The sequence below is a fragment of the Scyliorhinus canicula genome, chromosome 14 (genome assembly GCF_902713615.1).
Source record: "Scyliorhinus canicula chromosome 14, sScyCan1.1, whole genome shotgun sequence".
NCBI lineage: Eukaryota > Metazoa > Chordata > Chondrichthyes > Carcharhiniformes > Scyliorhinidae > Scyliorhinus > Scyliorhinus canicula.
Window position 1 is genome coordinate 6,780,786 of NC_052159.1, and position 23,246 is coordinate 6,804,031.

Below are 23,246 nucleotides of genomic sequence, written 5' to 3' on the forward strand. Positions count from 1 at the left end.
CCAGACCGTCGCGTTCTCCCTCTCCACCTGCCCGTTCCCCCTGGGGTTATAGCTGGTAGTCCTGCTCGTGGCAATGCCCTTTTCGAGCAGGTACTGATGCAGCTCGTCGCTCATAAAGGACGAACCCCTGTCACTGTGTACATAGCTGGGGAAACCAAACAGGGTGAAGATGCTGTGCAGGGCCCTAATGACTGTGTGGGAGGACGTATCGGGGCCTGCGGGCCTGTGGATTCTGGAAACGAGTGCTCAGGGCTGCGGGGGAGTTAGGAGAGGAGGCCTGCTTTGCCAGGCAGACCCGGGCATAGTGTCCTTTGCGACCGCAGCTGCTGCAGGTCGCGTTACGGGCCGGGCAGTGCTGCCGTGGGTGCTGGGGCTGTCCTCAAAAATGGCACACTGGGGCTGTGTGATGGCTGGGTGGCCGCGCGGCGCAGGCCTGGGGCAGTCTCTGGTCGGGGGCCCAGGATGGGGTCGCTTAGTCCGCGGGGAACGAGGTGAGGCTGCGGAATGAGACCTCCATAGTGGTAGCTAGTTCAACTGTGTCCTCTAAGTTCTGGGCCCCTTTTTCTAGCAACCACTGGCGCACATAATTCGATCTGAGGCCTGCCACGTACACATCTCTAACGGCAAGTTCCATGCGCTGTTCGGCTGATACAGCCTGGTAATTACAGTCCCGAGCTAAAATCTTTAACTCCCACAGGAATTCTTCCAACGACTACGTAAAAATGTGGCGCGCGTAAATCTTGTTGATGGGCCTCACCTACATTCGATCTAGCATGGCCAGGGCCCCCGTATACGAGTTGGTACTACTGAGTTGAGAAGATATACGGTGGCTCACCCTTGCGTGCAGTAGACTGAGTTTCTGCTGCTCTGTAGTTTCAGCAGTACTTGATTCAGCCAGGTAGGCCTTAAAACATCTGAGCCAGTGCTGGAAGATTTCTCTTGCCTCTGCAGCCTGCGGGTCGAGTTCTAGTCGGTCAGGTTTGAGGGCTGATTCCACAGTTGTTTCTTCGATTTCTTCAAGTTTCCTAAGACTATTAAATTGATGTGACCATCAGTTCACGCTGGTTGGAAGTGAACAGTGGTTTTAATAGTCTTACAACAGAGCCTGCCTGCGACGAGATGAACTGGCAGGCAGGCTCACGACTGCCAAGCTTTATACTTCCGGTTAGTGGGACGGGCAATGGGCGGAGCCATGGGCAGAGCCAAGGGTGGAGCCCAGTACAAACACCTCATCTCCCCCTATGGGCAGAGCCGCGCAACTGCTCATATACCGAGCTTACATAGACACAGTACATCATATATAATAACAGTGTGAATTACACGGACTGCGATTCACCACATCTCTGACCCTCTCCAGCTATCTCGCACCTCTCTCATTGTCTCACCTGTTTTTTTTTTAAGCAAAGACAGAATCATAGAATCCCTACGGTGCAGAAGGAGGGCCATTGGACCCAACGAGTCTGTGCTGTCCCTCTGAAATAACAGCCCACCCAGGCCCGCTGCCGCGCCCTGTATCCGTAACCTCACCTAACCTGCACATCTTTGGACTGTGGGAGGAAACCGGAGCTCCCGGAGGAAACCTGCACAGATACGGAGAGAACGTGCAGACTCCGCACAGATTGTCACCCGCGGCTGGAATTAGTCCCGGGTCCCTGTGCTGAGGACTGTGCCTTTTTAAAATTCATTTACGGAATGTAGGCATCGCTGGTTAGGCCAGCATTTATTACCCATCTCCAGTTGCCATTCAGAAGGTGGTGGTGAGCTGCCTTCTTGAACCGCTGCAGTCCTTGAGGTGTAGGCACACCCACTGTGCTGTTAGAGAGGGAGTTTAGAATATTGTCCCAGTGACAGTGAAGGAAAGGCGATGTATTTCCAAGTCAGGGTGGTGAGTGACTTGGAGGGCAACCTCCAGGTGGTGGGGTTCCCAGGTATCTGCTGCTCTTGTCCTTCTAGATGGTAGTGGCCGTGGGTTTGGAAGGTGCTGTCTAAGGAACTTTGGTGAGTTACTGCAGTGCATCTTGTAGATGGTACACACGGCTGTCACTGTTTTTCGGTGGGGGAGGATTTGAATGTTTGTGGAAGGGGAGCAATCAAGCGGCTGCTTTGTCCTGGATGGTGAAGAGGTTGTTGAGTGTTGTTGGAGCTGCACTCATCCAGGCAAGTGGAGAGTTGTCCATTACACTCCTGACTTGTGCCTTGTAGATGGTGGACAGGCTTTGGGGAGTCAGGAGGTGAGTTACTCACCGTAGGATTCCTAGTCTTTGACCTGCCCTCGTAGAGTCATAGATGTTTACAGCATGAAAACAGGCCCTTCGGCCCAGCTTGTCCATGCTGCCCAGTTTCTATCACTAAGCTAGTCCCACTTGCCCACGTTTGGCCCATATCCCTCCATACCCACCCTGCCCATGTAACTGTCTAACTTTTATTTTAAAGGAAAAAATTGTACCCGCCTCTCCCACGGCCTCTGGCAACCCGTTCCAGATGCTCACCACCCTCTGTGTGAAAAGATTTCCCCTCTGGTCTCTTTTGTATCTCTCCCCTCTCATCTTAGACCTACGTCCTCTAGTTCTGGACTCCTCTACCTCAGCATACGTGACAATAAATCCAAATCCAAATTCAACTGGGAAAAAAAAAATCGGTGTCTGGTTTTGGGCGCATTTAGTGAGATGTTTTTTGGCGCCTGTGAAAGATCCCGCTATTCAACGGCACTTTGCCATTTGTTTTGGCCTTGGGGAGTTTTCCTTCATCGAGGTCACACGAGTCATTTCCTGCTGGCCTCAGGAACTGCAGCGGTTCAGGAAGGCAGCTCACCACCATCTTCTGGGGGGCAACTAGGGATGGGCAATAAATGCTAGCCTAACCCACGACCGTCACATACCATGAATTAATTTTTTTAAATCCGGGCTACCTTTTCCAATCATATTCGCTGAATCTATATATAGATTGAAATGACCCATGATTATCACTGTACCTTTCTCACAGTCCCCCAATATTTCTCTCTGTACACCCTGTCCTACAGTGTGGTTACTGTCAGGGGCCCTATAAACCACTCCCAGAAGTGATTTCCTCCTTTACTATTTCTCCTCTCTTGTCCAAACTGATTCCACACCTCAATCTCCAGAACGAAGGTCATCTCTCCCAAAGTTATCAATGTCTCCGTTAATTAACAGAGCTCCCCCTCTACCTTCCCCGAGCTTCCTGTGCTTCTGAAATATCTGGGGCGCGATTCTCTGACCCCCACGCCGGGTGGGAGAACCGCGGGAGTGCCGGGCGATACACGCCACGCCGCCCTGGCACCCGCACGCGATTCTCCCTCCCCCCAGAACGGCGTGTTGCGTTTTGCAACAGGCCGCTCGGAGAATCGGCGCTTCGGTCGAGTGGCGATTCTCCGGCCCAGATGGGCCGAGTGGCCTGCCAAACCCGACCGGTTCACGCCGGCGCCAACCACACCTGGCGGCTGCCGGCGTGAACAGCGCGCGAACGCTGCGTGTGGGGCCTGTGGGGGGCGGAGGGAGGATCGAACACCAGGGGGGTGCTCGGGAGAGGTCTGGCCTGCAATCGGTGCCCACCGATCGTCGGGCCGGCGTCTGTGAAAGACGCACTCTTTTCCCTCCGCCGCCCCGCAATATCAATCCTCCATGTCTTGCGGGGCAGCGGAGGGGAAGACGGCAACCGCGCATGCGCGGGTGACTTCATTCAGGCGCCGCCGACCGCGTCATTCAGGCGGCGCCGCTTTGACGCAAGCGTCAAGGCCCGGCGCGCGAGATTGACGCACTGCCGCTCCCAGCCCCCCGGGGGGTGGGGGGGAGAATAGGGGGCGAGGAGCGGCCTCCGACGCCGGAGTGAAACACTCCGGTTTTCACTCTGGCGTCGGCACTTTGTCTCCCTTTGGGAGAATTTCGCCCCTGATCTCCTTCAGGTCCCAGTCTTTGTCACCCTTTGTCTGTGTGCATGTGTGTTTGCATGTGTGTGCATAACTATCTGTGTGCTTGCGTGTGTTTGTGCACGTGTGTGCGCGTGACTATCTGTGTGCGTATGTGTGTTTGGGTGTGTGTGCATGCCTATGTGGGCACGTTTGTGTATGTGTGCGCGTGTATGTTTACACGTTTGTGTATGTGTGCGCGTGTATGTTTACACGTTTGTGTATGTGTGCGCGTGTATGTTTACACATTTGTGTATGTGTGCGCGTGTATGTTTACACGTTTGTGTATGTGTGCGCGTGTATGTTTACACGTTTGTGTATGTGTGCGCGTGTATGTTTACACGTTTGTGTATGTGTACTTGTGCATACGTGTGTGTGTGCATCTGCTGTGTTACTTATCCATTAGATTGAAGTTTGGAGCTGTTGAGGTTTGGCCCAATTGAAACTGTGCTACAATCAGTAGATATGTGTTAGCTAAACGATATTCAGAAACTAAAGCAGGTAAACGGAGTTAAAATAACGATTACCCACAATTGACCTGAATAGTGGAATGGGCTGGAGGGGAGGAATGGCCTCCTCCTGTTACTAACTCCCAGATAGCCATCACTTTGTGCAGATAAATTAAAAATCCAACACCTTTCGTCAGTCACGATTAGATTTGAGCTTGGGACATGCTGTCAGGAATCCAGTATCTTGTATATAAATCATTCAAACCTTTTCGTAAGATTACAGCCTGCAGCTTAATCATAACCCTGGCATCTAATATCCAGAGCGGTGAAGTGATAATGAGTTCCAACCTTTCCCAGGAAAATGATTTATATTTTCTGGGATCAATTTAGAAGGTCTAAATTCAGGGCTGCCAATAACTCCGGCGTGATTAAATCCTTCTGGGTTTGAGAGTATTCGAGGTGAAGGGTTTGAATGTAATCTGGAGGTGTTTTTTTGTCACTGATCAATCTGTTACTCCCTCCTGTTGTGCCAGGTATCCACTCGATCCCAACCCTCTCGCGCTGCAGTGACGTGGTTTGTTCAGACTCATTCATAATCAGTGGTCACTTTGACAAGAAGGTCCGCCTGTGGGATTCGAGGTAAGGGGGTTTGCGAGGGTCTCTGGGTTCGGTGAGGGATCGTTGACCGGAGCGAACCATGGGAAAGCCCACCCAATTCAACGCCCAATGGTACGGAGCTAACTTGCATTTCTGTGGCGCCTTTCACACCCTACTCGCAATGCCCCAAAGCGCTTCACGGCCATTGTGAGGTCTCGTCACTTTGTAATGTAGGAAATGTGAGGGGACAATTTGCACAAGGGAAGCTCCCATAGGCAGTGATGTGATAATGACCAGAACGCTTCACAGCTCCAGGGTCCCAGGTTCGATTCCCGGCTGGGTCACTGTCTGTGCGGAGTCTGCACGTCCTCTCCGTGTCTGCGTGGGTTTCCTCCGGGTGCTCCGGTTTCCTCCCACAGTCCAAAGATGTGCAGGTTAGGTGGATTGGCCATGCTAAATTGCCCGTAGTGTCCTAAAAAGTAAGGTTAAGGGGGGGTTGTTGGGTTACGGGTATAGGGTGGATACGTGGGTTTGAGTAGGGTGATCATGGCTCGGCACAACATTGAGGGCCGAAGGGCCTGTTCTGTGCTGTACTGTTCTATGTTCTAATAAAGAACAGCGGTGTTCCGTGGGCTCATTCAGAGTCGAGGGATTTAGGGATGAGCAATGAATGCTGGCCGAGCCAGCGAATGCCCACACCCTGTAAAACGAATAAAAACAAACATCGGACTCGAATCGTTATTCTGTCTCCACAGATGCTGCCCGACTGGCTGCGTATTTCCAAAACTTTCTGCTTGTGTTTACTGTGGTTAGTTACGATAAATATTGGCACAGGATTACACCACCCCCCCCCCCCCCCCCCCAAAATCAGTGGGTCCCGGGATCGTTTGTGTCCACATTTCATCTGAGAGACAGCTCCTCTGGCAGTGCTGCACTCCCTCAGCACTGCAGTGGGAGCATCAGCTTGCATTGTGTGCTCAGGTCCCTGGGCGTGGGCAAACTGCTCCCTCTGCTGGCGGATCGAGAACAAGGGACTTTGAGCCGCCGTGCTTGAAATTGCTTGAAGAACCGGGAAGGCTTCTTCACAGAAAGGCTAGTGGAAATCTGGAACTCTCGGCCCTGAAACTCTGGTTGCTGGGAGACAGTGGGAGCTTTCAAGACTTGATATGGGCAGCGTTTTGATTGGTGAGGGGTTGAAAGACCTTGAGCAAAGTTGGGTTAATGGAGTTGCGAGGCAGATCAGCCTTGATCTAGTTGGATGGTGAGACAGGTTTGAGGGACTGAATGGTTCCCATCCCTCTTCCTGTCCGCTAACATCATAGACTCCTGACGCTTGCCCACACTGGACACATTCATCTTTGCCATTTTGAAATGATTGGGCAGAATTTTACATACTCCTGTCGGTGGGATTGTTGGCAGGGTGACGTTTTTCAGATGGCCTTCCTAGCCGGCTCCCACCCACCTTCAGCCTTCTGCAATTGTACTGTGGGCCTTGACCCAATTATTGGCCATTGAAGGCCCTTTCCTACCCAGCCTGAATTTTTAGGCTGGGGGAAGGATCTCGGGGGGGGGGGGGGGGGGGGGGGGGGGCAGGAGGAAAGCTTGGGGCTTTGGACAGGAATTGGCGTTTGGGGTGGTGCCTCCATCAGCAGCCTCCTTTCAACATCGGGCACCCCCTTTCCCTTCCCAAAAAGCTGTCGGCCTCTGCTGTTGCTCCAGCCCTTGCGGCCTCTCCACCAGCACCTCCCTGGGCCTCACCCTGGTCCTCGACTCCCTGGGCTTAGACTCTGGGCATCGCTTGCAGTCCCAGGCCTGTCCACTGTGTGGTTTTTGGCAGCAGTGAGGGGCAGGTGTCCTTCCTCCAGCCAATTGACATTCGTTGGGAGTGTCGAATGGCTGACGGTCAGGCAGTATCAGTGGGCATGTGGTATCCCACAGACCCCCTCGGATGGTGGGAGAGGAAACCTCACCATTATAAAAATCCTGATTGGAAAATTCTGCATCCTTGTTTTCAAATTGCTCCGTGGCCCCCACACCCCCCACCCCCCACCTCTGGAATTTCCTTCTCTCTGGAACTCCTCCAGCCCGACAACCCTCTGAGGTCTCTGCTCTCCTCTAATTCCAGCCTCTTGGACATGTCAGATTTTAATCGCTCCACCGTTGCCCGGGCTCCAAACTCTGGAATTCCCTGGCTAAACCCCTGCTTCTCTCAAACTCCGGTTTCTCCTTTAAGATGCTCCCTAAAACCATCCTCTTTGACCTGTGCTGAATGTAGGGATTTCAGATATATTGCGTTATATGTATCTGATGCAGTAAGGGTTAAAAGTCTGGGTTAGAGTGTGTGTGACTGCTGCAGTCATGTTTTTTAAAAGGCAGTAGACCTTTTGGAGACAGAGGTGCAATTAAAGCATCATAAAAGTTTAGGCTAATGGACTTTTGTTTATATTAAGAGGGTCCCCTGGGGAGTAGATAATTAGAGACATTGTGTTCAGCTTAGTGAGGGGAGGAAGTTAATGGGAGGAGCCAGGGGTCGAAGCAGCCAGGTGTTGAGCTATTCGGTTTTGAAGTTTAGCTATAGATAGGGATGTGAAGAGACAAGAAGCGGTGCTCTCAATACAGTGAAGTTGGATCTGTCTATGGACAGACTAGCAGTTTCTGGAGAAACAGTCAGTTAAGGATTTGATTGAGGACAGACGAGAACCAGCTGATCTCGAGACGGTGAGTTAAACATTCGCCTGTGAACAGCATAGGAGCAATTTCAAAGGCTGGTAGTTTAAACAGTAGTGGAGACGGGCAATAATGTGCAGCTGGCTCCTGAGGGATCTCTTTCTCAAGGTGGTTTATCCAAGACATCTCCTTACAGCAAGTACTCCTGAGTCATGCTAACGGTATTTAAAAGTGGATTTTGTCCTGAGATGGGTGTTGCTTGAGAGGAGATAAAGGTAGCAGTTAGAACGGTCTCATTTTATTGTGAAACATTGTTTAACTGGTAATAGTGGGCTATTTGTCTTTATGGTATCAAAGTTAGTTTAATACCATGTTAATGATGTTTGTTTTAATGCACCATATCCCTACTTTCTCGTGACACACATCGCCTGGAGTGAGGTAGCCTTTCCTCACGGTCTTACAAAATGAAAAGAAAACATTTAGCAAGGGTGTTTCGTGGCACCTGCAGCATTGAGAAAGACCTCGCTATTCAACGGCACTTTGCCAGTTTTGTTTGCCCACAGGGAGGGTCCCCCCATCAAGGCTGCTCTTTACGTCATTTCCTGCACTGACGTGCTCAGCTCACCAGTGCACGAGACGACCCCTGGCATGGGGCGGCATTTTTAAAGGCAGCCCTGATATTTCCACCCTCCTGTGCACCCCCCCCAATCCGTAACCTCAGGATCCTTTCCCCCTCCCCACCCCAGCTTCACCCAAATTGCCTCTCCTGGGATCCTCGAACCCCCCCTCACCCCGACTCTAATGGGCAAGGCCCCCCCCTCCTTCCCAAGCCATCCCCTGCTACAGGCAACCTGGGAACTGGGAATGTTGGCACTGCCACCCTGACAGTGCTGGCAGTGCTGTTGCCACCCTGGCAGTGCCGTCATGGCACCTTGGCAGGACCTGGGTGGCAGTGCCAGGGTGCCAATGTGGCAATGCCAAGGTGCCATGTTGCCAGCGGGAGAGCCAGGGTACCACCCTGCCCTGTCCCCGACCACCTGGGGGCCTTAACCCACCAGCTAGACCCTCCGAGGTGCCACTACGACTGGTTCACGACTTTGTGAACCAGTATCAAACATTTCCCGGTCGAGGCTTCGCTGGCGGGGCCGGTGCACCCCAGGCCCTGGGTGAATTGGGCCAGCGCATATTTAAATGAGCCTCATCGCTCACTCTCGCCCAGCGAAAGCGGGATCCCAATCACAGGGACTTTGTGAGAGCCGCGATTCCCGATGGAGGCCTCTCTCCAAGCCGGGCAGGATGAGGCTGCTGAATTACGCCCGATATCTCCTCCCGTCACTCGGTGCCGCGTGATAATCATTCCTGCGGAGCGCCGTCTGATGTTTTACTGTGTTGACGGCACCACATAGCCACACGTTGCTATTGTTTATTGCTCTGTAGGGCGGGGATGAAGACCAGCGAGATTCCACTCCAGGGAAAGGTGACATCTTTGGACATTAACTCAGACCGAACCCAGCTCCTCAGCTGTTCCCGAGACGACCTGCTGAATGTGACAGACCTGCGGATGAACGAGACCAGGCTAGAGCTCAGGTACCGTGAGCGGGCGGGCCAGGAATTGGGTTAGGAGATTTATTCAAATGAGTAATGTTGAGGTTTTGTTCTGAGGCACGAACGGACTTTCTTAGCCTTTCTAATTCTCTTTATTCCAGAGCCGAAGGGTTTAAGTGCGGCGCTGATTGGACAAAGGCAATTTTCAGGTTAGTCTCAGTGTTACGTTGTGTTTGGCGTGAATTCTGATCAACGTGCGTTTCGCTTTTACAATGCCATCGGAATGTTGATGTTACAGAATGTCAGTCAGATGTCCTGATCGGAAGGACGATGTTACTGACTTTTCCAGGGGACAGCGAAGACCAGGAGAGATGCCAACAATGCCAATTTTGAGGGAATTTGGAGAATGTGTGGTTTGTGTCGGTAGAAAGAGGCTGGGTGTGATTCTCTGGGCCTTTCGCCGTGGGCACAAATCCCCTGATGGCCACTAAACTCTCGTGAGGGGGTCCCAACGGGATTCTTCCAGGGTTGACATATGTTGCCCCCTGCTGGTGTGTCGCCGCACTGACCAGGAATCACTGCTGCTCTCCGGCAGCCAAGATGGCCACGATGGGGGCACCAGGGCCCGTGTAGCCCCCGGATGGATGGTCAAGGTCATGGCCAGATTGTGGTGTTGGGGTGGAGCTTTATCTCCACATTGTGGTCAGGCCAGGTTTGTCGGCCTATCAGACCCCGTCCCGTGAAGAGTGACCCGACAAAACATGCCCCCCTGCTTATTTTTGATAAACGTGTCAAAAAGTCTGGAGGGATAGGGTGCGGGGCTGGGTAGGATTCTTTTCAGAGGGTCGGTGTAGGCTCAATGGGCCGAATGGCCTCCTTCTGCACTGTATGGATTCTATGATTTCTGTCGGAAGTTCGATTCTGGTCAATAGTAACCCCCCAGGTTGCTGATAGTGGGAGATTCTGCGATGGTCACGGGGAAATGGTGAGATTGCTTTCTCGTTGGAGACGGTCATTGCCCAGCACTTGTGTGGCGCGACTGTTATGTTCCTTACCTCTTCCTGGCTTTTTAAACCTTGCATTGAAACTTTAAGTAATTTGTGAAATCAATCTGTGGTAATCCCAGGCAATGTTCCCAGGTCGCTGGTACGTAATGTGTCAGAGAACCTTTCCTGACCAGTGTAACCTTCCCTTTATTTAAACACCCAGCTTAATAGATTTTCAGAAATTGGATTTGGAATTTCCAAATTCAATTCACCATCTCCAGCAGTGGCAGGAGGCCAGTTATTATCCATTTGGCTGCTGTTCTGGGTCCCTGAGGTAAAACAAATGGTTTTCACTGGCCGTGCAAACATTTTTCATCACGCTAACCCTTTACTCTCTGCTACTTTCTTTCCCAAGTCTTCCGAGTGGCTGCCAATTCTCTCCAGGATTTCTCAGGAGCGTTCCCAGGATTGGAGACTAACTTCCAGGATAATGTGGGTAGCGTGCTGCCTCACGGCGCCGAGGTCCCAGGTTCGATCCCGCCTCTGGGTCACTGTCCGTGTGGGGTTTGCACATTCTCCCCGTGTCTGCGTGGGTTTCACCCCCACACACCCAAAGATGTGCAGGGGAGGTGGATTGGCCGTGCTAAATTGCCCCTTAATTGGAAAAAAAAACCTCCAGGACAATTTGTGCACAGCAAAACCCACAAACTATGATGCGATAATGCCAGGTGATCTGTTTTAGTGAAGTTGATTCAGGGCCAGGACATTGGGGGAAAATGCACTGTTCCTCTTCAAAATAGTGATTTGGGATATTCCTCGAGGACAGTCGGGACCACGACTTAATATCTCAACTGGAAGACAACACCTCTGACAGTGCGTCACTCCCTCAGTACTGACCCTCTGACAGTGCAGCACTCCCTCAGTACTGACCCTCTGACAGTGCAGCACTCCCTCAGTACTGACCCTCTGACAGTGCAGCACTCCCTCAGTACTGACCCTCTGACAGTGCAGCACTCCCTCAGTACTGACCCTCTGACAGTGCAGCACTCCCTCAGTACTGACCCTCTGACAGTGCAGCACTCCCTCAGTACTGACCCTCTGACAGTGCAGCACTCCCTCAGTACTGACCCTCTGACAGTGCGGCACTCCCTCAGTACTGACCCTCTGACAGTGCAGCACTCCCTCAGTACTGACCCTCTGACAGTGCAGCACTCCCTCAGTACTGACCCTCTGACAGTGCAGCACTCCCTCAGTACTGACCCTCTGACAGTGCAGCACTCCCTCAGTACTGACCCTCTGACAGTGCGGCACTCCCTCAGTACTGACCCTCTGACAGTGCAGCACTCCCTCAGTACTGACCCTCTGACAGTGCAGCACTCCCTCAGTACTGACCCTCTGACAGTGCAGCACTCCCTCAGTACTGACCCTCTGACAGTGCAGCACTCCCTCAGTACTGACCCTCTGACAGTGCAGCACTCCCTCAGTACTGACCCTCTGACAGTGCAGCACTCCCTCAGTACTGACCCTCTGACAGTGCAGCACTCCCTCAGTACTGACCCTCTGACAGTGCGGCACTCCCTCAGTACTGACCCTCTGACAGTGCAGCACTCCCTCAGTACTGACCCCCTGACAGTGCAGCACTCCCTCAGTACTGACCCTCTGACAGTGCAGCACTCCCTCAGTACTGACCCTCTGACAGTGCAGCACTCCCTCAGTACTGACCCTCTGACAGTGCGGCACTCCCTCAGTACTGACCCTCTGACAATGCAGCACTCCCTCAGTACTGATCCTCTGACAGTGCGGCACTCCCTCAGTATTGACCCTCTGACAGTGCAGCGCTCCCTCAGTATTGACCCTCTGACAGTGCAGCGCTCCCTCAGTACTGACCCTCTGACAGTGCAGCACTCCCTCAGTACTGACCCTCTGACAGTGCGGCACTCCCTCAGTACTGACCCTCTGACAGTGCGGCACTCCTTCAGTACTGACCCTCTGTCAGTGCGGCACTCCCTCAGTACTGACCCTCTGTCAGTGCGGCACTCCTCCAGTACTGACCCTCTGACAGTGCAGCACTCCCTCAGTACTGACCCTCTGACAGTGCGGCACTCACTCAGTACTTACCCTCTGACAGTGCAGCGCTCCCTCAGTACTGACCCTCTGACAGTGCAGAACTCCCTCAGTACTGACCCTCTGACAGTACAGCACTCCCTCAGTACTGACCCTCTGACAGTGCAGCACTCCCTCAGTACTGACCCTCTGACAGTGCGGCACTCCCTCAGTACTGACCCTCTGACAGTGCGGCACTCCCTCAGTACTGACCCTCTGACAGTGCGGCACTCCCTCAGTACTGACCCTCTGATCAGTGCGGCACTCCTCCAGTACTGACCCTCTGACAGTGCAGCACTCCCTCAGTACTGACCCTCTGACAGTGCGGCACTCACTCAGTACTTACCCTCTGACAGTGCAGCGCTCCCTCAGTACTGACGCTCTGACAGTGCAGAACTCCCTCAGTACTGACCCTCTGACAGTGCAGCACTCCCTCAGTACTGACCCTCTGACAGTGCAGCACTCCCTCAGTACTGACCCTCTGACAGTGCGGCACTCCCTCAGTACTGACCCTCTGACAGTACGGCACTCCCTCAGTACTGACCCTCTGACAGTGCGGCACTCACTCAGTACTTACCCTCTGACAGTGCAGCACTCCCTCAGTACTGACACTAACAATGCAGCACTCCCTCACTACTGACCCTCTGACAGTGCAGCGCTCCCTCAGTACTGACGCTCTGACAGTGCAGAACTCCCTCAGTACTGACCCTCTGACAGTGCGGCACTCCCTCAGTACTGACCCTCTGACAGTGCAGCACTCCCTCAGTACTGACCCTCTGACAGTGCAGCACTCCCTCAGTACTGACCCTCTGACAGTACGGCACTCCCTCAGTACTGACCCTCTGACAGTGCAGCACTCCCTCAGTACTGACCCTCTGACAGTGCGGCACTCCCTCAGTACTGACCCTCTGACAGTGCGGAACTCCCTCAGTACTGACCCTCTGACAGTGCAGCTCTCCCTCAGTACTGACCCTCTGACAGTGCAGCATTCCCTGAGCACTGACCCTCTGACAGTGCGGCACTCCCTCAGTACTGACCCTCTGACAGTGCAGCACTCCCTCAGTACTGACCCTCTGACAGTGCGGCACTCCCTCAGTACTGACCCTCTGACAGTGCGGCACTCCCTCAGTACTGACCCTCTGACAGTGCAGCACTCCCTCAGTACTGACCCTCTGACAGTGCGGCACTCCCTCAGTACTGACCCTCTGACAGTGCAGCACTCCCTCAGTACTGACCCTCTGGACAGTGCGGCACTCCCTCAGTACTGACCCTCTGACAGTGCGGCACTCCCTCAGTACTGACCCTCTGACAGTGCAGCACTCCCTCAGTACTGACCCTCTGACAGTGCAGCACTCCCTCAGTACTGACCCTCTGACAGTGCAGGCCTCCCTCAGTACTGACCCTCTGACAGTGCAGCACTCCCTCAGTACTGACCCTCTGACAGTGCGGCACTCCCTCAGTACTGACCCTCTGACAGTGCAGCACTCCCTCAGTACTGACCCTCTGACAGTGCGGCACTCCCTCAGTACTGACCCTCTGACAGTGCGGCACTCCCTCAGTACTGACCCTCTGACAGTGCGGCACTCCCTCAGTACTGACCCTCTGACAGTGCAGCACTCCCTCAGTACTGACCCTCTGACAGTGCGGCACTCCCTCAGTACTGACCCTCTGACAGTGCAGCACTCCCTCAGTACTGACCCTCTGACAGTGCAGCACTCCCTCAGTACTGACCCTCTGACAGTGCAGCACTCCCTCAGTACTGACCCTCTGACAGTGCAGCACTCCCTCAGTACTGACCCTCTGACAGTGCGGCACTCCCTCAGTACTGACCCTCTGACAGTACGGCACTCCCTCAGTACTGACCCTCTGACAGTGCGGCACTCCCTCAGTACTGACCCTCTGACAGTGCAGCACTCCCTCAGTACTGACACTCTGACAGTGCAGCACTCCCTCAGTACTGACCCTCTGACAGTGCAGCACTCCCTCAGTACTGACCCTCTGACAGTGCAGCACTCCCTCAGTACTGACCCTCTGACAGTGCAGCACTCCCTCAGTACTGACCCTCTGACAGTGCGGCACTCCCTCAGTACTGACCCTCTGACAGTGCGGCACTCCCTCAGTACTGACCCTCTGACAGTGCGGCACTCCCTCAGTACTGACCCTCTGACAGTGCAGCACTCCCTCAGTACTGACCCTCTGACAGTGCAGCACTCCCTCAGTACTGACCCTCTGACAGTGCGGCACTCCCTCAGTACTGACCCTCTGACAGTGCAGCACTCCCTCAGTACTGACCCTCTGACAGTGCGGCACTCCCTCAGTACTGACCCTCTGACAGTGCGGCACTCCCTCAGTACTGACCCTCTGACAGTGCAGCACTCCCTCAGTACTGACCCTCTGACAGTGCGGCACTCCCTCAGTACTGACCCTCTGACAGTGCAGCACTCCCTCAGTACTGACCCTCTGACAGTGCAGCACTCCCTCAGTACTGACCCTCTGACAGTGCGGCACTCCCTCAGTACTGACCCTCTGACAGTGCGGCACTCCCTCAGTACTGACCCTCTGACAGTGCGGCACTCCCTCAGTACTGACCCTCTGACAGTGCGGCACTCCCTCAGTACTGACCCTCTGACAGTGCGGCGCTCCCTCAGTACTGACCCTCTGACACTGCAGCACTCCCTCAGTACTGACCCTCTGACAGTGCGGCACTCCCTCAGTACTGACCCTCTGACAGTGCGGCACTCCTCAGTACTGACCCTCTGACAGTGCGGCACTCCCTCAGTACTGACCCTCTGACAGTGCGGCACTCCCTCAGTACTGACCCTCTGACAGTGCAGCACTCCCTCAGTACTGACCCTCTGACAGTGCAGCACTCCCTCAGTACTGACCCTCTGACAGTGCAGCGCTCCCTCAGTACTGACCCTCTGACAGTGCAGCACTCCCTCAGCACTGACCCTCTGACAGTGCGGCACTCCCTCAGTACTGACCCTCTGACAGTGCAGCACCCCCTCAGTACTGACCCTCTGACAGTGCAGCACTCCCTCAGTACTGACCCTCTGACAGTGCAGCACTCCCTCAGTACTGACCCTCTGACAGTGCAGCACTCCCTCAGTACTGACCCTCTGACAGTGCGGCACTCCCTCAGTACTGACCCTCTGACAGTGCAGCACTCCCTCAGTACTGACCCTCTGACAGTGCGGCACTCCCTCAGTACTGACCCTCTGACAGTGCAGCGCTCCCTCAGTACTGACCCTCTGACAGTGCAGCGCTCCCTCAGTACTGACCCTCTGACAGTGCAGCACTCCCTCAGTACTGACCCTCTGACAGTGCGGCACTCCCTCAGTACTGACCCTCTGACAGTGCGGCACTCCCTCAGTACTGACCCTCTGACAGTGCGGCACTCCCTCAGTACTGACCCTCTGACAGTGCGGCACTCCCTCAGTACTGACCCTCTGACAGTGCAGCACTCCCTCAGTACTGACCCTCTGACAGTGCGGCACTCCCTCAGTACTGACCCTCTGACAGTGCAGCACTCCCTCAGTACTGACCCTCTGACAGTGCAGGCACTCCCTCAGTACTGACCCTCTGACAGTGCAGGCACTCCCTCAGTACTGACCCTCTGACAGTGCAGCACTCCCTCAGTACTGACCCTCTGACAGTGCGGCACTCCCTCAGTACTGACCCTCTGACAGTGCGGCACTCCCTCAGTACTGACCCTCTGACAGTGCGGCACTCCCTCAGTACTGACCCTCTGACAGTGCAGCACTCCCTCAGTACTGACCCTCTGACAGTGCAGCACTCCCTCAGTACTGACCCTCTGACAGTGCAGCACTCCCTCAGTACTGACCCTCTGACAGTGCAGCACTCCCTCAGTACTGACCCTCTGACAGTGCGGCACTCCCTCAGTACTGACCCTCTGACAGTGCAGCACTCCCTCAGTACTGACCCTCTGACAGTGCAGCACTCCCTCAGTACTGACCCTCTGACAGTGCGGCACTCCCTCAGTACTGACCCTCTGACAGTGCAGCACTCCCTCAGTACTGACCCTCTGACAGTGCGGCACTCCCTCAGTACTGACCCTCTGACAGTGCGGCACTCCCTCAGTACTGACCCTCTGACAGTGCAGCACTCCCTCAGTACTGACCCTCTGACAGTGCAGCACTCCCTCAGTACTGACCCTCTGACAGTGCGGCACTCCCTCAGTACTGACCCTCTGACAGTGCAGCACTCCCTCAGTACTGACCCTCTGACAGTGCGGCACTCCCTCAGTACTGACCCTCTGACAGTGCGGCACTCCCTCAGTACTGACCCTCTGACAGTGCAGCACTCCCTCAGTACTGACCCTCTGACAGTGCGGCACTCCCTCAGTACTGACCCTCTGACAGTGCAGCACTCCCTCAGTACTGACCCTCTGACAGTGCGGCACTCCCTCAGTACTGACCCTCTGACAGTGCGGCACTCCCTCAGTACTGACCCTCTGACAGTGCAGCACTCCCTCAGTACTGACCCTCTGACAGTGCAGGCACTCCCTCAGTACTGACCCTCTGACAGTGCAGGCACTCCCTCAGTACTGACCCTCTGACAGTGCAGCACTCCCTCAGTACTGACCCTCTGACAGTGCGGCACTCCCTCAGTACTGACCCTCTGACAGTGCAGCACTCCCTCAGTACTGACCCTCTGACAGTGCGGCACTCCCTCAGTACTGACCCTCTGACAGTGCGGCACTCCCTCAGTACTGACCCTCTGACAGTGCGGCACTCCCTCAGTACTGACCCTCTGACAGTGCAGCACTCCCTCAGTACTGACCCTCTGACAGTGCGGCACTCCCTCAGTACTGACCCTCTGACAGTGCAGCACTCCCTCAGTACTGACCCTCTGACAGTGCAGGCACTCCCTCAGTACTGACCCTCTGACAGTGCAGCACTCCCTCAGTACTGACCCTCTGACAGTGCAGCACTCCCTCAGTACTGACCCTCTGACAGTGCGGCACTCCCTCAGTACTGACCCTCTGACAGTGCGGCACTCCCTCAGTACTGACCCTCTGACAGTGCGGCACTCCCTCAGTACTGACCCTCTGACAGTGCAGCACTCCCTCAGTACTGACCCTCTGACAGTGCAGCACTCCCTCAGTACTGACCCTCTGACAGTGCAGCACTCCCTCAGTACTGACCCTCTGACAGTGCAGCACTCCCTCAGTACTGACCCTCTGACAGTGCAGCACTCCCTCAGTACTGACCCTCTGACAGTGCAGGCACTCCCTCAGTACTGACCCTCTGACAGTGCGGCACTCCCTCAGTACTGACCCTCTGACAGTGCGGCACTCCCTCAGTACTGACCCTCTGACAGTGCAGCACTCCCTCAGTACTGACCCTCTGACAGTGCAGCACTCCCTCAGTACTGACCCTCTGACAGTGCGGCACTCCCTCAGTACTGACCCTCTGACAGTGCAGCACTCCCTCAGTACTGACCCTCTGACAGTGCGGCACTCCCTCAGTACTGACCCTCTGACAGTGCGGCACTCCCTCAGTACTGACCCTCTGACAGTGCAGCACTCCCTCAGTACTGACCCTCTGACAGTGCGGCACTCCCTCAGTACTGACCCTCTGACAGTGCAGCTCTCCCTCAGTACTGACCCTCTGACAGTGCAGCACTTCCCTCAGTACTGACCCTCTGACAGTGCGGCACTCCCTCAGTACTGACCCTCTGACAGTGCGGCACTCCCTCAGTACTGACCCTCTGACAGTGCGGCAGCTCCCTCAGTACTGACCCTCTGACAGTGCGGTACTCCCTCAGTACTGACCCTCTGACAGTGCGGCTCTCCCTCAGTACTGACCCTCTGACAGTGCAGCACTCCCTCAGTACTGACCCTCTGACAGTGCGGCACTCCCTCAGTACTGACCCTCTGACAGTGCGGCACTCCCTCAGTACTGACCCTCTGACAGTGCGGCACTCCCTCAGTACTGACCCTCTGACAGTGCGGCACTCCCTCAGTACTGACCCTCTGACAGTGCAGCACTCCCTCAGTACTGACCCTCTGACAGTGCAGCACTCCCTCAGTACTGACCCTCTGACAGTAGAGCACTCCCTCAGTACTGACCCTCTGACAGTGCAGCACTCCCTCAGTACTGACCCTCTGACAGTGCGGCACTCCCTCAGTACTGACCCTCTGACAGTACGGCACTCCCTCAGTACTGACCCTCTGACAGTGCAGGCACTCCCTCAGTACTGACCCTCCGACAGTGCGGCACTCCCTCAGTACTGACCCTAGACAGTGCAGCACTCCCTCAGTACTGACCCTCTGACAGTGCAGCGCTCCCTCAGTACTGACCCTCTGACAGTGCAGCACTCCCTCAGTACTGACCCTCTGACAGTGCGGCACTCCCTCAGTACTGACCCTCTGACAGTGCAGCACTCCCTCAGTACTGACCCTCTGACAGTGCAGCACTCCCTCAGTACTGACCCTCTGACAGTGCGGACTCCCTCAGTACTGACCCTCTGACAGTGCAGCACTCCCTCAGTACTGACCCTCTGACAGTGCAGCACTCCCTCAGTACTGACCCTCTGACAGTGCAGCACTCCCTCAGTACTGACCCTCTGACAGTGCGGCACTCCCTCAGTACTGACCCTCTGACAGTGCAGCACTCCCTCAGTACTGACCCTCTGACAGTGCGGCACTCCCTCAGTACTGACCCTCTGACAGTGCGGAACTCCCTCAGTACTGACCCTCTGACAGTGCAGCTCTCCCTCAGTACTGACCCTCTGACAGTGCAGCATTCCCTGAGCACTGACCCTCTGACAGTGCGGCACTCCCTCAGTACTGACCCTCTGACAGTGCGGCACTCCCTCAGCACTGACCCTCTGAAGTGCGGCACTCCCTCAGTACTGACCCTCTGACAGTGTAGCACTCCCTCAGTACTGACCCTCTGACAGTGCGGAACTCCCTCAGTACTGACCCTCTGACAGTGCAGCTCTCCCTCAGTACTGACCCTCTGGCAGTACGGCACTCCCTCAGTACTGACCCTCTGACAGTGCGGCACTCACTCAGTACTTACCCTCTGACAGTGCAGCACTCCCTCAGTACTGACCTCTGACAGTGCAGCACTCCCTCACTGACCCTCTGACAGTGCAGGCACTCCCTCAGTACTGACCCTCTGACAGTGCAGCACTCCCTCAGTACTGACCCTCTGACAGTGCGGCACTCCCTCAGTACTGACCCTCTGACAGTGCAGCACTCCCTCAGTACTGACCCTCTGACAGTGCGGCACTCCCTCAGTACTGACCCTCTGACAGTGCGGCACTCCCTCAGTACTGACCCTCTGACAGTGCGGCACTCCCTCAGTACTGACCCTCTGACAGTGCAGGCACTCCCTCAGTACTGACCCTCTGACAGTGCAGGCACTCCCTCAGTACTGACCCTCTGACAGTGCAGCACTCCCTCAGTACTGACCCTCTGACAGTGCAGCACTCCCTCAGTACTGACCCTCTGACAGTGCAGGCACTCCCTCAGTACTGACCCTCTGACAGTGCAGCACTCCCTCAGTACTGACCCTCTGACAGTGCGGCACTCCCTCAGTACTGACCCTCTGACAGTGCGGCACTCCCTCAGTACTGACCCTCTGACAGTGCGGCACTCCCTCAGTACTGACCCTCTGACAGTGCGGCACTCCCTCAGTACTGACCCTCTGACAGTGCAGCACTCCCTCAGTACTGACCCTCTGACAGTGCAGCACTCCCTCAGTACTGACCCTCTGACAGTGCGGCACTCCCTCAGTACTGACCCTCTGACAGTGCAGCACTCCCTCAGTACTGACCCTCTGACAGTGCAGCACTCCCTCAGTACTGACCCTCTGACAGTGCAGCACTCCCTCAGTACTGACCCTCTGACAGTGCGGCACTCCCTCAGTACTGACCCTCTGACAGTGCGGCACTCCCTCAGTACTGACCCTCTGACAGTGCAGCACTCCCTCAGTACTGACCCTCTGACAGTGCGGCACTCCCTCAGTACTGACCCTCTGACAGTGCAGCACTCCCTCAGTACTGACCCTCTGACAGTGCAGCACTCCCTCAGTACTGACCCTCTGACAGTGCGGCACTCCCTCAGTACTGACCCTCTGACAGTGCAGCACTCCCTCAGTACTGACCCTCTGACAGTGCGGCACTCCCTCAGTACTGACCCTCTGACAGTGCAGCACTCCCTCAGTACTGACCCTCTGACAGTGCAGGCACTCCCTCAGTACTGACCCTCTGACAGTGCAGCACTCCCTCAGTACTGACCCTCTGACAGTGCGGCACTCCCTCAGTACTGACCCTCTGACAGTGCAGCACTCCCTCAGTACTGACCCTCTGACAGTGCAGCACTCCCTCAGTACTGACCCTCTGACAGTGCGGCACTCCCTCAGTACTGACCCTCTGACAGTGCAGGCACTCCCTCAGTACTGACCCTCTGACAGTGCGGCACTCCCTCAGTACTGACCCTCTGACAGTGCGGCACTCCCTCAGTACTGACCCTCTGACAGTGCAGCACTCCCTCAGTACTGACCCTCTGACAGTGCGGCACTCCCTCAGTACTGACCCTCTGACAGTGCAGCACTCCCTCAGTACTGACCCTCTGACAGTGCAGCACTCCCTCAGTACTGACCCTCTGACAGTGCGGCACTCCCTCAGTACTGACCCTCTGACAGTGCAGCACTCCCTCAGTACTGACCCTCTGACAGTGCGGCACTCCCTCAGTACTGACCCTCTGACAGTGCGGCACTCCCTCAGTACTGACCCTCTGACAGTGCAGGCACTCCCTCAGTACTGACCCTCTGACAGTGCGGCACTCCCTCAGTACTGACCCTCTGACAGTGCAGCACTCCCTCAGTACTGACCCTCTGACAGTGCAGCACTCCCTCAGTACTGACCCTCTGACAGTGCGGCACTCCCTCAGTACTGACCCTCTGACAGTGCAGCACTCCCTCAGTACTGACCCTCTGACAGTGCGGCACTCCCTCAGTACTGACCCTCTGACAGTGCGGCACTCCCTCAGTACTGACCCTCTGACAGTGCGGCGCTCCCTCAGTACTGACCCTCTGACAGTGCGGCACTCCCTCAGTACTGACCCTCTGACAGTGCGGCACTCCCTCAGTACTGACCCTCTGACAGTGCAGCACTCCCTCAGTACTGACCCTCTGACAGTGCGGCACTCCCTCAGTACTGACCCTCTGACAGTGCGGCACTCCCTCAGTACTGACCCTCTGACAGTGCAGCACTCCCTCAGTACTGACCCTCTGACAGTGCGGCACTCCCTCAGTACTGACCCTCTGACAGTGCGGCACTCCCTCAGTACTGACCCTCTGACAGTGCGGCACTCCCTCAGTACTGACCCTCTGACAGTGCAGCACTCCCTCAGTACTGACCCTCTGACAGTGCAGCACTCCCTCAGTACTGACCCTCTGACAGTGCGGCACTCCCTCAGTACTGACCCTCTGACAGTGCAGCACTCCCTCAGTACTGACCCTCTGACAGTGCGGCACTCCCTCAGTACTGACCCTCTGACAGTGCGGCACTCCCTCAGTACTGACCCTCTGACAGTGCAGCACTCCCTCAGTACTGACCCTCTGACAGTGCAGCACTCCCTCAGTACTGACCCTCTGACAGTGCAGGCACTCCCTCAGTACTGACCCTCTGACAGTGCAGGCACTCCCTCAGTACTGACCCTCTGACAGTGCGGCACTCCCTCAGTACTGACCCTCTGACAGTGCAGCACTCCCTCAGTACTGACCCTCTGACAGTGCGGCACTCCCTCAGTACTGACCCTCTGACAGTGCAGCACTCCCTCAGTACTGACCCTCTGACAGTGCAGCACTCCCTCAGTACTGACCCTCTGACAGTGCGGCACTCCCTCAGTACTGACCCTCTGACAGTGCAGCACTCCCTCAGTACTGACCCTCTGACAGTGCAGCACTCCCTCAGTACTGACCCTCTGACAGTGCGGCACTCCCTCAGTACTGACCCTCTGACAGTGCAGGCACTCCCTCAGTACTGACCCTCTGACAGTGCAGGCACTCCCTCAGTACTGACCCTCTGACAGTGCGGCACTCCCTCAGTACTGACCCTCTGACAGTGCGGCACTCCCTCAGTACTGACCCTCTGACAGTGCGGCACTCCCTCAGTACTGACCCTCTGACAGTGCGGCACTCCCTCAGTACTGACCCTCTGACAGTGCGGCACTCCCTCAGTACTGACCCTCTGACAGTGCAGGCACTCCCTCAGTACTGACCCTCTGACAGTGCGGCACTCCCTCAGTACTGACCCTCTGACAGTGCGGCACTCCCTCAGTACTGACCCTCTGACAGTGCGGCACTCCCTCAGTACTGACCCTCTGACAGTGCGGCACTCCCTCAGTACTGACCCTCTGACAGTGCGGCACTCCCTCAGTACTGACCCTCTGACAGTGCGGCACTCCCTCAGTACTGACCCTCTGACAGTGCGGCACTCCCTCAGTACTGACCCTCTGACAGTGCGGCACTCCCTCAGTACTGACCCTCTGACAGTGCGGCACTCCCTCAGTACTGACCCTCTGACAGTGCGGCACTCCCTCAGTACTGACCCTCTGACAGTGCGGCACTCCCTCAGTACTGACCCTCTGACAGTGCAGCACTCCCTCAGTACTGACCCTCTGACAGTGCAGCACTCCCTCAGTACTGACCCTCTGACAGTGCGGCACTCCCTCAGTACTGACCCTCTGACAGTGCGGCACTCCCTCAGTACTGACCCTCTGACAGTGCGGCACTCCCTCAGTACTGACCCTCTGACAGTGCAGGCACTCCCTCAGTACTGACCCTCTGACAGTGCAGCACTCCCTCAGTACTGACCCTCTGACAGTGCAGCACTCCCTCAGTACTGACCCTCTGACAGTGCAGCACTCCCTCAGTACTGACCCTCTGACAGTGCGGCACTCCCTCAGTACTGACCCTCTGACAGTGCAGCACTCCCTCA

At 55.6% G+C, this 23,246-nt stretch overlaps 1 protein-coding gene across 1 annotated transcript in view; it reads left to right on the forward strand.

The window, feature by feature from the left end:
* LOC119977787 (protein Atg16l2-like) overlaps positions 1-23,246 on the forward strand; it is a 131,217-nt gene that overhangs the window by 99,803 nt on the left and 8,168 nt on the right. The window contains exons 15-17 of the mRNA XM_038818995.1: positions 4,905-5,010; positions 9,073-9,222; positions 9,342-9,389. Coding sequence (XP_038674923.1) covers positions 4,905-5,010; positions 9,073-9,222; positions 9,342-9,389 — 304 coding nt within the window. The remainder of the gene's footprint in view (positions 1-4,904; positions 5,011-9,072; positions 9,223-9,341; positions 9,390-23,246) is intronic.